The sequence below is a fragment of the Megalops cyprinoides genome, chromosome 11, assembly GCF_013368585.1.
Source record: "Megalops cyprinoides isolate fMegCyp1 chromosome 11, fMegCyp1.pri, whole genome shotgun sequence".
Classification (NCBI taxonomy): Eukaryota; Metazoa; Chordata; class Actinopteri; order Elopiformes; family Megalopidae; genus Megalops; species Megalops cyprinoides.
The window spans coordinates 14,224,225-14,238,634 of record NC_050593.1 but is presented as its reverse complement, the minus strand read 5'-3'; the positions used below and the strand labels follow the sequence as shown (position 1 = coordinate 14,238,634).

The window sequence follows — 14,410 nt, the reverse complement described above, 5'->3', positions numbered from 1 at the left end:
TTTCTTTCTTTGCATTCTCTCTTTGTGTTCTTTTTCAATTGTATGTGTTAGCCTAAATTCAGAACTCTAACATGCTTTTTTCCCGTTGACAGGGCCAACCAGATGTTTCTTTTTATGAAGCTTTACTTTACAGTACAAGGCAATACAGTGAATTAAACCTCATTTTGCTTTAAGGTACTCCGGTGGTGACAGTTATGTGTAGCTATGCATATGTGTACCTTAAGGGATTGTTAGTTTGTCAGAGCACTAGTTTGACTAATCTGTAACTAGAGATATGTGATATGTGAAAATAATTATGATTGTATTCATGTCTTATTTAATTTGAATAGTCCTGAATGAGTTTTATTGGCCAGTATATACCTGTATTGTGGGAGGCACAAATAACAGTTTCCACAATGGTGCAGTGGAAGTTGTGGAAAAGTTCTTGAGCATTTACAATGATCTTATTCAGGTGTGGCCCAGATGAAACCTTTGATGCTAAAATAAAGGTAGAACTCCCATAGGTTTGCATGTTATCTTAGAAGAAAGAGGAAGAATGAGTGAAATCTTCATTATTGCCCCAAAATGAAGTATCCATAATTGAAGACCATGCCCATAGGTGACGTTTTAGTGTTTTTGAAATTCTGTGTAAAAATCGTGCGACCTCTTTTCTCAGGGACTCTTTCACCAGCTTGCATCATCCCACACTTGCATTCCGCTACTATGCAGCGCAGCAATGCACAGATAGCAATTTGTTGTCTTGTCTATTTTTGAACTTGGGGGGTCAAGCATGGCAGCTATGGAAGTTGTAGAAGGCATACCAGACTATCTGTGGCCAGGAATTGGCCAGATGTGCACTGTGTGTGTGTGTGTGTGTGTGTGTGTGTGTGTGTGTGTGTGTGTATGTGTGTGTGCACTCTGGCTTCTAAACCTCATTCTCATGAACTAATTGAAATGCCAAAGGACAAACTTCCGTCCCAGGATTTGTGTCAGATTGACTGCCATATTTCGAAATGTGCAGAGTTATGGTAAATCCAACTAATGCCATCACCAGGAGGGCTTTTATTTGGCAAAGCGTTTCGGAGGTATGATGTAATGACAGCACATGGCATCTGTGCTAGCCGAGGGATGCACTTGGCTTAAACATTGGATCCAAAACGGTGAACATTGCGCGGTGGTGGAAAGATCCCGAGCACAACAAGATTTTTTGTCCAATAACAATGACAATTTATTCTGTGTATTTGCCGTTGATGAAGTTGCTAACTCGAATTCATCACGTATTGGTTTATGTCTTTGACACGGCCTTTCTGTCTGTTTGTTTGGTTTAATGGTTTATTTGTGTTACATGCTTGCAGAGTGGCACTCATGTCTAAAATAAGTGTTTGTGATTCTGTTCCTCCATGCTTTAGGGATAGGAGGGAATTTTGAAAATATAAACACACAAATGCTAGCACAGATGTCCTCTGTGTTTCATTAGTGTTTTATGTGTAATTATTTTTAGAAGATAAAGTCTGAAAACCTGACATCTTTTTTAACATAAAGATAAATTTGTTCCATATAATTTAATCCTGCCAAAAATGTTAGTTAATTTATTTGTATTTTTTGTAATTTTTTAATTTTTTTTAATTTGAATTTGCACTTTTGTTTCTCTGTTTGTTTGATTGTTTGTATGTTTGTTTGTTCCGTTTCCTCCTAACATTCTGTTTGAATTTTTTTTAATAACCAACAAAATGGCACACTGACAATTCTAACACCATCTTTCCTGTCCCTTTTTGTTTCCTCAGGTAAGCGGCCACACCAGTGTCAGATCTGCAAGAAAGCATTCAAACACAAGCACCACCTTATAGAGCATTCAAGACTGCACTCCGGCGAAAAGCCATACCAATGTGACAAGTGTGGGAAACGCTTCTCCCACTCCGGCTCCTACTCCCAGCACATGAACCACCGCTACTCCTACTGTAAGAGGGAGGCCGAGGAGCGGGAGGCGGCCGAGAGGGAGGCGCGCGAGAAAGGCCACCTGGAGCCCACGGAGCTACTGATGAACCGGGCGTACTTGCAGGGCATCACCCCTCAGGGTTACTCCGACTCGGAGGACCGGGATGGCATTCTGAGGGAAGGGATGGAAGGTGGCATGCGAGAACGGCAGAAGGAAGTGGAAGGAACGTACGCGAAGATAGGCAGGCAGCACGAAGAGTTCGAGGAAGAGGAAGAGGAGAGCGAGAACAAGAGCATGGACACAGATCCGGACACGCTGAGGGACGAGGAGGAGAACGCTGAGCACTCCATGGATGATAGCTCGGTAGACGGGAAAACAGAAACCAAATCAGATCACGAGGACAATATGGAGGATGGCATGTAATTAACTACTGCATTCGAAAGCTTCCCACTTTTTTTTGTTCTTTTTTTTCCAGTAGCATTGTTACCTGCTTGATTTAAAACACGCTGCTGTGGTAAAGCTGTACATGCACGTGCCTGAAGCTTCCAGGAAGCTTGTATTGATGGAGTCAAGGGGGAGGGTGACAATTCTGCTGAGAGGGACATTTTTTTGAAGTTTGAGTTGGGGGGTGGGGCAGGGGAGCTGGGGGTGGGGAGTGGGGGTTGTTTAAGAAGATGCATTATGCAAAAAAAATAATAATAATAAGTAAATAAATGAAATACATTTAAAAATTGTACAGTATTAAGGCCTAAAAAATGTGTGGTGCTAACATCCTAAAACCCTGTGTTTCATAGTATTTATAGCACAAACTAGTAACTTGTAAAAATTGCACTCCGCTTCTATAATCACTACAGAAATAGTAAAAAGTATTGCCTATGTATATTTATACAGTGTTTAAAAAAAGCAGTAGTGCCCGCACTACAATTCATCAGTATTATTACTTATCTATCACTTAATGTGTTGTCTATAGTTTGCCCTGTTGTCAGGCCAACTAACCACACAGTTTTAGGCCTCAGAATTTCTTGATGTGAAGGAACTTAACTGATTCGTGCGTGATTTTAAGATATTGAAGTCTTAAAGAGACTGTGAAGTGAAGGAAAAAATGGTATGATAACAAAAGATGGAAGGACAGTGTGTGCTATGAAGGAGAAAGCCTTTGTAAGGTGATTTTATAAGAAAAAAGCCTTATATGCAAACCTTTTAATCTGTGTGTTTCTGCAAGTGCCATCCTTGTATAGTGTAAAGGAAGGTGACATGTGTTACCTTTGCACCAGCTTCAGTATTAAGAAATAGTTCACCCTGTTCTTTGAAGCACCCATGTCTGTATTAGAATAGGGAGCAGTTCCTTAGTTTACATGTTTGTGCAATTTTCTGTATTTTTTGTATTTTTTCCTCATTAACTTTTTGTCAGTATTACACCAAACCCTTTTTTTGCAACAAAATTTGCATTCATTTTATTTTTAGGTTAAATAACATTTTATTTATGTGGCTCATTTTATATTTCCTAATTTTATTTATTTCATACTGTAGTGTACAGTATTATAGTTCTTCAATATATAGATATATTTTAGTAAAAAGGAACATGGCGTTGATCATTGGGGCAAATTTTACGTATAGAGAGCATTTATTGTGTTTTGAAACATTAATTGTGAAATGCGAATTTTCAATTTTATTATTTTAATTGTTTTGTTTCTTTTATTTTCCAGTTACTGGAAATTCCAAATTTGGGAACTTTTGATACAATATTGTGAAAACACTGTATTTTCGAGAAAAAATTCCACTTTCTTCATCTTGTTTTTTTTTTAGCTAAAAATGAAGAGGGACTGTTAAAATACAATGTATGATACCATGACAGAAATCTTTCCTGAAATGTCTTTGTAAAAGTATTATTGAATTTTTAATTTGTAATTTCTCTTGGAAATGACCATGCTCGAATAAAAGTAGCCAAATTAAAAAAAGGAAAAAGTGGTGTTATATTGTACATTCTCTGTGTTCACATGTACATTACCTGATTTTCAAACAAATGTGAGCAGTCCACTCAAGATGTGAAGACATTCAATAAAGGTATGTAACTTAGTTATATTTTTAAAAAGTTATCATTAAGAAAAAAATCTTCAGTTTATCAGTCAATTGCTGATCAAACAGGATGTGAGAAAAGTCTTATTCTCTCGTCCATGTAATAAATTTGATTAAAATTCCTCCCCATCAGAGTTTTGATTTTATGTTTTTTTGGGAACTTTTTCTTTTTCAATACCTGCAGAGTATACAGTCTTTCCTTCATTGTTTCACCAAACACTGACTACAGTGAAATGTTTACCTAAAAGACAGTGAATACTTTTTACTAATTAAAAATACTTACATGAGAATAAAGGCCAAGTACTGATGTTTCCCAAATATATGCAAATGTATATAATACACACATTTAATTTGTTGAGTTAAATTTTCTCACTAAATCTGTTTGAGAGGAGACGACTTTATGTTACGTTGCATATAGCTATAAATGCACATGTGGATTAAATGCAACATCAAAAGGCTAAGATGAAAGTGAAAACATTGTGAAATGCCAAATGCAGAACGTGCTTTGCATATTTCAGTTTTATATTGATCCTAATGCCATTTGAAATCTTACCCTAATCAGCTAGTACTTTTTGCAGATAAAAGGGCAGGTCTTAAATGATTATCAGTCAGATTCAAATTATATTTAAAGCTTGGTTATAATTAGTTTGCCATCCAGAGAAAGAGGAATATGAGATTTCTCTACTATTTCTATGACTCTGCAGTTTTGAACATACATTTCATGAAAGGATATGAAATAAAATGCATTTACAAAAATCAAATATCAGGGAAAAAATTCTGATGCGAAAGAGCACACCTGTTTAGTAAATGAACCAATAAGAATGAGTGGTGAAACACCAAAGCACTCCATGCCAAAATCGTGTTAGTAGGTCACTCCAGACAGGTGATAAAATGAGCAATCCATTACATTTCAGAACTGTACCTCTTGTTTAGGACCAAACCCTTATTATAATTATCTACATCTATATTCACTACTTTGAAATGGATTTTCTGTGAGGCTGTCAAGGTTTCCAGTGAAGTCATTGGCTGGACCATGGAGGGGTGTCACATGCACGTTCCCCATCTAACTTGTAAGACTGATCTGAGATTCAGTACAATCTGCCACAAAGGAGGTTTGCCATCTCAACTCCCCCCAAGCAAACAACAGATGTCCGTGTTTGACAAGGGTATCCCAGGTAAATAACATTTCCCACACATTGCAGTGAGGAAGCCAAATGAAAGAGTACCAAGCAGAACTGTAAAAAGACTTTTACAAAAGGCAAGCACTGGAGTCAACACTGCTAATGTGATGTTTGTACTAGTAATTACTAGAAATGTTACTTTTTTCATGTGATGCATAAAGTACAAAAAAAAAAAAAAAACATAAATGCATAAAAATAATAACAATCAAGAATAAATGTAGGCAGATGGAGCTTTGTATATGTTGGCCCTGCTAATTGATAGAATCCCCATAATTTTTGACATCATATTATTAATTCCACATTACATACTAGTATAACTGATAATTTTGAGTGAGGTCTATCCATTCCAGCTGCTGAAAACCAGGATGATTTGAATGTTGGTTGAACATTCAATCACAAACAGTCTTCATGGTGCTTAATTGTTATATAAAAACATATAATTTTGTTCGTATTAAAATGACATTTAAGACTAAAGAAGACAAATGTCCAATTGTACATATAAGCGCTTCAAAACACATGTGGAACGTGTGTGACTGGATACTGTAATGATCACATGAAGAAGGTGGATATTACAAGTCTTTCTGATAAATCAAACACTCGCAATAGGCTTTAATGTTAAATTATTATCTTTTCCGAGCGGATAAAGGTAGATGTCCATGAAGGCATGAGTGATGCCCATGTTTCCTTTGCTTTAGATACTGAAAATACTGAAGAAGTGGGATGTAAATGTGAATTTTAATAGTTTATGGAAGTATGGAGACCCGTATGTGTGTGTGTGTGCGCGCGTGTGTGTGTGTGCGCACGTGTGTGTGTGTGTGTGTGTGTGTGTGTGTGTGTGTGTGTGTGTGTGTGGTGTGCGTGTGTGTACACACAATCACACACACACACACACTGATGTGTGTTTTGGCCACAATTGTGGTATATCTGGAACAGTTGTACTTTGATGACTCATGGGCTCAAGTTACATGCAGGATCTGTGCATTTGCTCCGCTGTCTGCGATTGCTTCCATGAACATCTCAAACTTTAACATATGAAGATGACTTAATGTTGCTGTTGGCCTTCTTCATTCCATTTTGATATGTTGACAGGAAAGCCTCGTGATCTTGCCACACGTCTTGGGAAAAGAAAACAACCGTGCCACAAAGTTCAAGCTGATCTGCACTGAAGTTAATGATGTAGACACCACTGTCAGAAATAAAACGTACCTGCTTCGCATATGTGATACTAAGGAATAGACAGTTCGGTTTACATGATGACATGCCTGTACAAAATCTTGAAACATCTGTGTCTCAAACTCAAACTCTAAAGCTCATGGAAAATGAAACCTTCCATTACGTTGAAGTAGGAATCACTACTGACTTAGGCCTGTGGTCTGAGAATCAGATGGGAACTAAAATGCATCATAGACAAGGAAAACATTTCTTGTAACTTGGAGCCCACAAGTATTAATATGCATGTTTGCTTAAGAATGAAAACTGGCTTCTGTATCCATCCAGGTAAGTATTTATTTGGATGAAAAGTGTTTTAGTATTCATTATGATGAACCTTAAATGTTATGCAAACTAGCAGACATAATGCATCCCAATTTTAAATTATAAATTCAAATTGTCAGAGAACATGCCAGCTACTATATACAATTTAACCCCAATTTAGTCTCCCGCTGACAGTATTATAGTGCATTTCTTGTATTTTTTTTCCCCCCGCTCCTTTTTGGGATGTAAGTGAGGCTTAGTTGGGGTGATGGATGTGCAAGGGAAAGAGAAGACTTTTGACCCCAATAAATTATTTACATATCCCCATATGCTCTCCATATTATTCTCAGTGCATATGAAGGACAGCCCCTGTGAAGGAGGCACAAACCTGGCACTAACAGAGAGAAAGTTCAATGACAGGAATGGAGAAAAAGCACAAGTGACCAGCAGGGATTAGCCAATCAGAGTTTTAGAAGAGCAGCCAGCTGTTCCGTCTGGCCATACCAGAAAGAAACACGGAGCAGGTGGTGCACTTGTGTGCCAATGGTATGATAAAAAAACACAGTCTGACCTCAACACAAGTGTCCCTCTATCTCTTCTCCCCTGAAATGTAAAGGTGCTGATGCGATGTTAACTTTGCGGCAATTACACAAGAACAACTGAGGGACTTTTGCATTTATGCGTCTTCAGTGAGCATTTCATTTCAGAACAAGCTCAATCCAAATTGTCTGAAAAGGAGACAAGCAGCACAGTTGAAAATATTTTGGTGAATAAATGCGCAGTGCAGGTTCTATGTATTCCACCAGAAATACTGGATTGGTTACATTTATGTAAAATCTGAAAAAAAAGAAAACAGTGTCTAATTTACCTTTATTGAATACCTCAACAAATGTTTTGCCTCTCCCGTTAATGAACTTATTGTAGATACTATATTGGCTATCCGTTTAGACAGGTACCTGCTTGTTCATATATGTTCATTTGTTTTAGAAAGCTTTTAACTGTAATTTCTCTTTTAACTCTACAGTGGCTAGCTTTAGCTAAATTACAGTCAGTTGAAGCAAGCCAACTGCCCATGGGAAGTGAGTGGGATCATGCTTTCCTTAACAGAATCCCATCCTCTCATGACATTGATCATCACGCTGCACGATCGTAAAACACCAAGGGAAGGGATCTTGGTTGAATGTTTGTATTAAAACGGAAACAACCTGCATTTAACAAATGAGACAGGTGAAGAAAAATGTTTCATTCTTGTCAAAGAAAAATGTCAAGTATTCTACCCTGTGTTTAAACGCATCTATTACATTTAAAACACAGATTCCTCAGAAAGGAATGAAAATGTTTATTTTGATGAGAGAACTTTGAAGAACATGAACTGAACGCTAGGAGCTAGCAGTCGAATGCCATAGCTTCCAAGCACTGCCGAATGACCGAGTGCACGTCGGCCTGCATGCCCTGTGTTGATGAATGCAGCAGGTGCAAGGCGGCGAGCCGGCAAGCAGTAAAAGGCACAAAGACAACAATGGTCTCCAAATCTAAGGGGGTTCGGGATTGTGTGGGAAGGGCCCGCTAAGCTTTTTTTTTCTCCTCTCCCTTTTATTATTTTATTTTAATTTCATGCACTCGTGATGCTTATGGAAGGTGTGAGCCATAAGGCGGGGTTAGAATGGAGTTTCAAGTTAGGTCAAACGCTGTATGGAAAACCACAGTCAAAACCACAAGCCCCCCCCCCCCCCCCCCCATCACCACCATCCCTCCGTTTGCCAAAGCACGAGAAAACACGGACGAAAAGCTATCATAACGCTAAATAATAGTCCTCATGGTACAATTTTCCAAAAAATAAAAGGACCCGGAGCAAAATGAACTAAGCTGTGTGAAGACAAGCTCATAACAAGGACAGATAGTACTCTCAATTTAAGTGTTCTATATTTTTAACCTTATACTCTCGCACAATCTGGCTGTCGTGCCTAGGTTTTGTTTCATTCCAATGAGTCACCGCAGGACCCTGTCCCCCTTCTCTCCATAGCCCGTACGTGCAACTGCACAGTGCATGGCAAAGAAAGGATGTCATCACGCACCGACGCATCACGGTGTCCACCCCGGTGACGAGACAGCTACAGGAAGAGGTGAGTCTCTAAAGACGCAGCTGTGTCAGCTACGACATGGTCCGACTGGGGTGGGGTAGCCGTACTATCTGTGCACGACCGTGCGCTCCTTTTGTATTGCGCTACCAGGATGTCATTGAAAGAAGAGTAACGCCTGCCAAAAAGACAACACGACTGACTTGGCTACTAAGCTAACAACAGTATTTTGAATTCGCCATATAGTCAGCTTCTAAATAACGCAGTTATGTCAGATCTGAATGGGCTGTGTCTATCTAGCCAACGTTAGTTAAAGCAATCCAGGGTGTTTGTTAAGTCATGTTTACTATTCTGTGAGAGTTCTTACAAACATGTGGCTTGCTAACTAGCTAGCTAGCTTGCTAGCGGTCTGGTTCAACTTAAAAGTAAAGGAAAGCTGGCCAGCTAGCCTCATAGCTAGCCTATTGTTTGTATGTTGAACATACGTTGCTCAGATAGGTAGCTAGATTTGTAGCTCGGTTTCGCCAGTTTTACCAACAGAAAGCTAACGGCAGACGTTTTCTCAGCACACGTCTGAGTTTGTTTGATAACCCGTAGCTCGCAGGGCACAAGTTCAGGCCTAGACAGCAAACCAGGGAATTTATTTTTGCATCAGCCCGGTGATGGCATGTCTTGCAGCAGTAATTTGAGACAGAGGCATATTTACAATGCGCAGTGTTAATAACACATAAGGTCAAAAGACAGTATGTATTTAAGCACTGAGTGATTGGAATGTCCTATTCCAGTATAGGAACAAAATTGCCTAGTAGTCACCAACTTAATAAAGTGCTGTGAATAATGAACAATTTATTATGTAATTATTTAGGACTGACGTGTTTGTGGTATTTGATGACATGTCTCAGCATAAAAACGTTTTTTTAGAGCCAGTAGCATCACTTTATTTTGTATTTACGTCTGTTCATTACTGAAACCTTGTGCTACCAGCGGCATGCAGCACAGTACTCGAAATGAGTAAGCACTGAGGTTTAATACTGGTCATTGTAAATTTTTTGCTGTATTTTTTGCTCTGGCTGCTCTGACGTAAAACAGATTTGACCATTTGATTACCAGCATCCACCTCCACCATGCACTTTTTTCGGTGAAGGCGTGGGATTTCTGATATGCGCAAACACATATTAATGCAAAGCAATAGCGGCTACGACTGACGAATGATTAGGATGCCGGATCATGGATGTGACTGCAGGGCCACAGCTGGGGACAGGGAACATCACTCATTACTGTTCTGGGGGAGTGTAATTCGCTGATAGGCCCAGCATGTCCGTGGAGGTGTAATCATATCTGCTTAATTTAGTGGTCAGTTATCATAAAACAGATTGTCTGTGTTGTACAACGATTTGAACTCGATTAAAGTATTGTCAAAGAAAAAGAGACACTTCCTTAACCTCATCAATGGTACAGCTAACAGCACTATTCCTCATAAATGTTTGGTAATTGTAATAACTTCTGAAAATACAGGCCTGAATGTGTTTCAGTACAAACCTTTACTGTGAATATTAACTTCATTGCATATTACCTTCTCAAATTACAGTGAACCTTTCATACATTTTTTTATGAATGGATCATGCAAATGAAGAATGACTATCTAGACTAATGGAGAGTGACATCTTAGGCCATATCACATACTGTCCTCTTGATATAATTAATGTTGAAGCTAACGATTCTGATTCTTTCCTATTTTACATTACATTACATTTGCTTAGCAGGTACTTTTATCCAAAGTGACTTAGATAGCTTACAATTTTTACATGTTATCCATTTATACACCTGGATTTATGCTGAGGCCCAGGGGTAGGATAGCAGTGCCCTACCTGCCAATTGAACTGGCAGCCTCTGGGTTAGAAGCCCTGCTCTTTACTACTTCACCACTCTACTGCCCCCTATTTAAGCAGAATTCCTTCACTCAGATGCTTGAAAGTTGACCAAGATGTTTATGTGTCATTTATAACTGTCACAGGATGTGCTTTTTTTCTCATGTTTCCTTTTTCTTTGTTTAAATTGACTAAACATGGTTGCAAGAGTAGATTAACCTTTTAGTCCTGGCCTCATAGGCTGCATTTTTTTTTAAGTAAAGAAAAGGCCACAGTGTGTTCAAGATGTGTAAAACCTGGGTGCAAAAGCTCTGTAAATACGCAAGATCTGAGTCATTAATGCACTTTAATCTGTGATATTATGCACCTAGACAAGAAAGAGATAATTAAGACAAAGCATTTAGAGGCCTTCAGTAATGTCAGACCTTTCTGTGGGATTAAAATGTATGTGTAATTTTATATATATGTAATTTTTTCTAAAGCAAGCATTCGGTTATATCCTATAGGGATTAGGCCTAATGACAGCAGTTAATTATATTAAGAGTAATTTTTAAAAACAGTTCATGAACTGCAAATTATACTTAAGATACCTTTTTAATGTTCATGACAGTAATTACATTTATTCCTCATCTCAAGGAAAATTAAGGTACAGAACAAACAAGGGTGTGTAAAATTGTGAACATTTGTGTGAGTAAATGTACAAATGTGTGCATATAATAAATTGTCTTTTGATCAGCCAAATGTTGGGAATGGGACAGCATTTTATTGTTAGGACTCATTTGCAGCAGCGTGAATTTGAAATTAGATTATAAATTTGCGTTAAAACATGTAGAAAAACATTTTGAAAAGTAATATGTTTTGATGTTTTTATTCTTTGTAAGAGCCAAATAGAGTTCTTTCTATATTCTATCCTTCAACCCTTGAAAGCAAAGTGAGGAAATTACACAGGTGTGGTAAAGATTTAATGGATGTGCGTGGTGAATTTAGCCCATTTCTAGATTTATTACATAAAGGTTGACAGATAATTGCAGTAATGTTTTTGAACTTAAAGTACCTTACATCCCCATGGAAAAAAATCACCCAGAGCACGATGGCATTCGTCTACTTAGTTGTTTATCCACTTTGACACTGAAAGAGAGAAGAAAAATCAGTTTCACCACGCCGATAGGTCTGTTCGATTTTGTTGCATTTTGTAGTTTCGTCAATGGGAGAAGGGACATCCAGAATCTGAGACAATATAACATGAGCATACTTTGATGCTAGCTAGCTACTGACACAGCAATCAATTTACTGAGAAGAAATGCAATACAAGTAATGAAACCAATGGCACTGATTTATCTTAAGTTCACTTTGGAAACACTTCTATTAAAGAATATATCTGAATTTTCTTTCATCCAAAACAGAGGTATCTTGCACAAGTTCAGGAATAACAGTGGTGTCAGATGCCCCACTAAAAATGGCCACCAAATTAAGTCCAGAAACCAATGTTTTGACACATTCACCAGACTACCCTCATAGATTGTTCCACAATGTTAAAAACAGTGCCCCCCCCCCTCTTGTAGTGGCACATCCTGGTCACAGCCTAAATAGCCTCCTCTTCAGACAGTATCTTGGCTTCACTAAGCATAACTCACCTTTCCTTGTTGGAGCAGTCTTCATTCTCCTTGTATTTTGTGGCGGTGCGTAGTAATTTTGTATCGCTACACATATTAATTTATTGTGTAGCGATACGTATTTACACTAACACCAGTTTTCACAGCACTCTGTGTGGGACGGGTGCATTTTTGCATGTGGTCGGTTGTGTTCAGTCTGTTCAGTCTTTAGCGCAGCTTTTTTTAGATGCACTTGAATTCATACTTTGCAAGTCGCTTTGGATAAGAGTGTCTGCTAAATGTAAATCTAATGCAATGTCAATGGCAAAACAGCAAAATGTTTAACACTGTTCCTGTTGAATGTTACTCAGAGCTGAAGGTTTAGGAAAGGAAAAAAAAAACCCAGATCTACTTGTACTAGAGGAGAAATCAGTATGTGAGACACACCTACACAACACCCACTAATGCTAATATTAGTGAGCAATGGGCCCACCATGGCAAATCCCACCTGAAGCTGTGCTTTTAGACTGGCAAAATTTTAGCTCCTGTTCTCTTGCTGAAGTTCTCTTTCTGAAAATTTAAAAACCCCCCAAAATGTCTGTTGAACGTTACACATCAACATGCAAAGGTGTTATAATAATGAAAGTTTGTTGTCTTCTCTTTCTTATTTAAATGTTATCTTCACTGAACTTTAGAGTAAATGAAGATTTTTTTTTTGTTTTGTTCTATTATTGAGTGTGTGCACTGTCCTACTTGCCCTGTAGCTAAATAAATACCAACCCTGTAGCTAATACACTCCTGTCCTGTAGCTAAATAAATACCTGCACTGTAGCTAAATAAACCCCTGTCCAAAGACCATAATTTGCATCTCCCTGCTGTCCATGTGCTGTCATTACTGAATGTTCATGAAGTGCATGTCACAGTATCACACATTTACTGTGAACTTCATGTGTAAATATGTTGAAGCATACAAATATGTACTTATATCATAAGAATATCGCTTATTCTTGTATCTACATGCTGTTTTTGGAAAAATTTCTATACCATGTTCAGCAATTTAATGGCAGGTCTATAATATTGTTTCTATGGGAATACAAGTTTGGATGGCCAACAATTTGCTTTACGTTGGGGTTTCCGGGAATTAATTGTGTCTGAATATTGTCTGCACTTGACAAAGTTAAAGCATTATGAGTCACAGAGAAATGCCATATGACCTTTGCCACGCTCATGGGTTCCAAACTGTATCAATCAAGGTCATTGATTCAAAGAGAAAGCGTTGCTCAGTCAGCCCACCTGTGTGCTCTGGAGACATTTTCCTCTCAGTCATGTTAGCAAACTCCATATAGGGCAAATTGTGGGTGATGTTAGTCAAAGCAAAGAAGAGCCAATGTGAAAACAGCGCTGAGATATCCATTTAACAAAGTAGATGGGGATGAAATGCCTGTCCTCAGAGCCCAATGTTCTTTTTGAAGAAACTTACTGATGGTCTGCAGCCGGGGGCCAATAACATGGGACAATTATGGAATCATATTATCCATCAAGTAATATAGCAACTGAAGAGCTGTTTTGTCCAGTGTAATGGAGATGGATTGAAAGGTCACTTTATTATCTGGCTGCCTTGCAAAGGCAACATCTGGCAACAGTGTCTTCAAGAGAGGACAGCGCCTCTTGTGTAGCAGTAGATGATTCATCCACATATAAAATGCCTATTATATGTCTACTTTAACCTAGTCTGTGGTACTAAGACCATATTCTCTGTGGTAGAATGTTGTACCTTTTCATTATATGTGCAATGTGAATATTACAGTGCTGAACTATGTACAAGCAAGAGAGATTAACACATATTTGGGTGCATATCATTAGAGTTGTATTTCCTTTCAGCAATTTTTAATGATTTGCTTGAATATAAAGCCAGCACTTGTGAGGTATGAAGACACTTGACTCGCTCAATTAAAAAAAGTCAGTTCTCAGTCATTCTGCTGCTGTGTGAAACCTTAATCTGTAGGAAATTTAAGTTTCCTCCCCTTTCTAATATGAGATCAAAGACCTCTCAGAGAGTATTATTCCCTCTTAGCCTGTTACGTAAAAGCACTGAAATAGCATTGTTAAAGTGTTAACATTTTCATACAAAAAAGAAGGTTTGAGGCTGTATTACCAACTTATTCACTGGCTGAATATTATGCATACTAATTTGCATGTAATTTAATGTGGCAGGGGCTGTCTTGAT

The 14,410-nt window shown here is 38.2% G+C and overlaps 1 protein-coding gene and 1 pseudogene across 3 annotated transcripts in view; both read left to right on the top strand.

Moving 5' to 3' along the window:
• The window catches only part of LOC118786232 (zinc finger E-box-binding homeobox 2-like), a 75,293-nt gene extending 72,757 nt beyond the window's left edge, over nucleotides 1-2,536 (top strand). For all 3 annotated transcript variants that reach the window (XM_036541344.1, XM_036541342.1, XM_036541343.1), the window contains one exon: nucleotides 1,764-2,536. In XM_036541344.1, coding sequence (XP_036397237.1) covers nucleotides 1,764-2,338 — 575 coding nt within the window. In that variant the 3' untranslated portion in view covers nucleotides 2,339-2,536. The remainder of the gene's footprint in view (nucleotides 1-1,763) is intronic.
• Nucleotides 2,537-8,068: 5,532 nt separating this feature from the next.
• The window catches only part of LOC118785869, a 28,558-nt pseudogene continuing 22,216 nt past the window's right edge, over nucleotides 8,069-14,410 (top strand).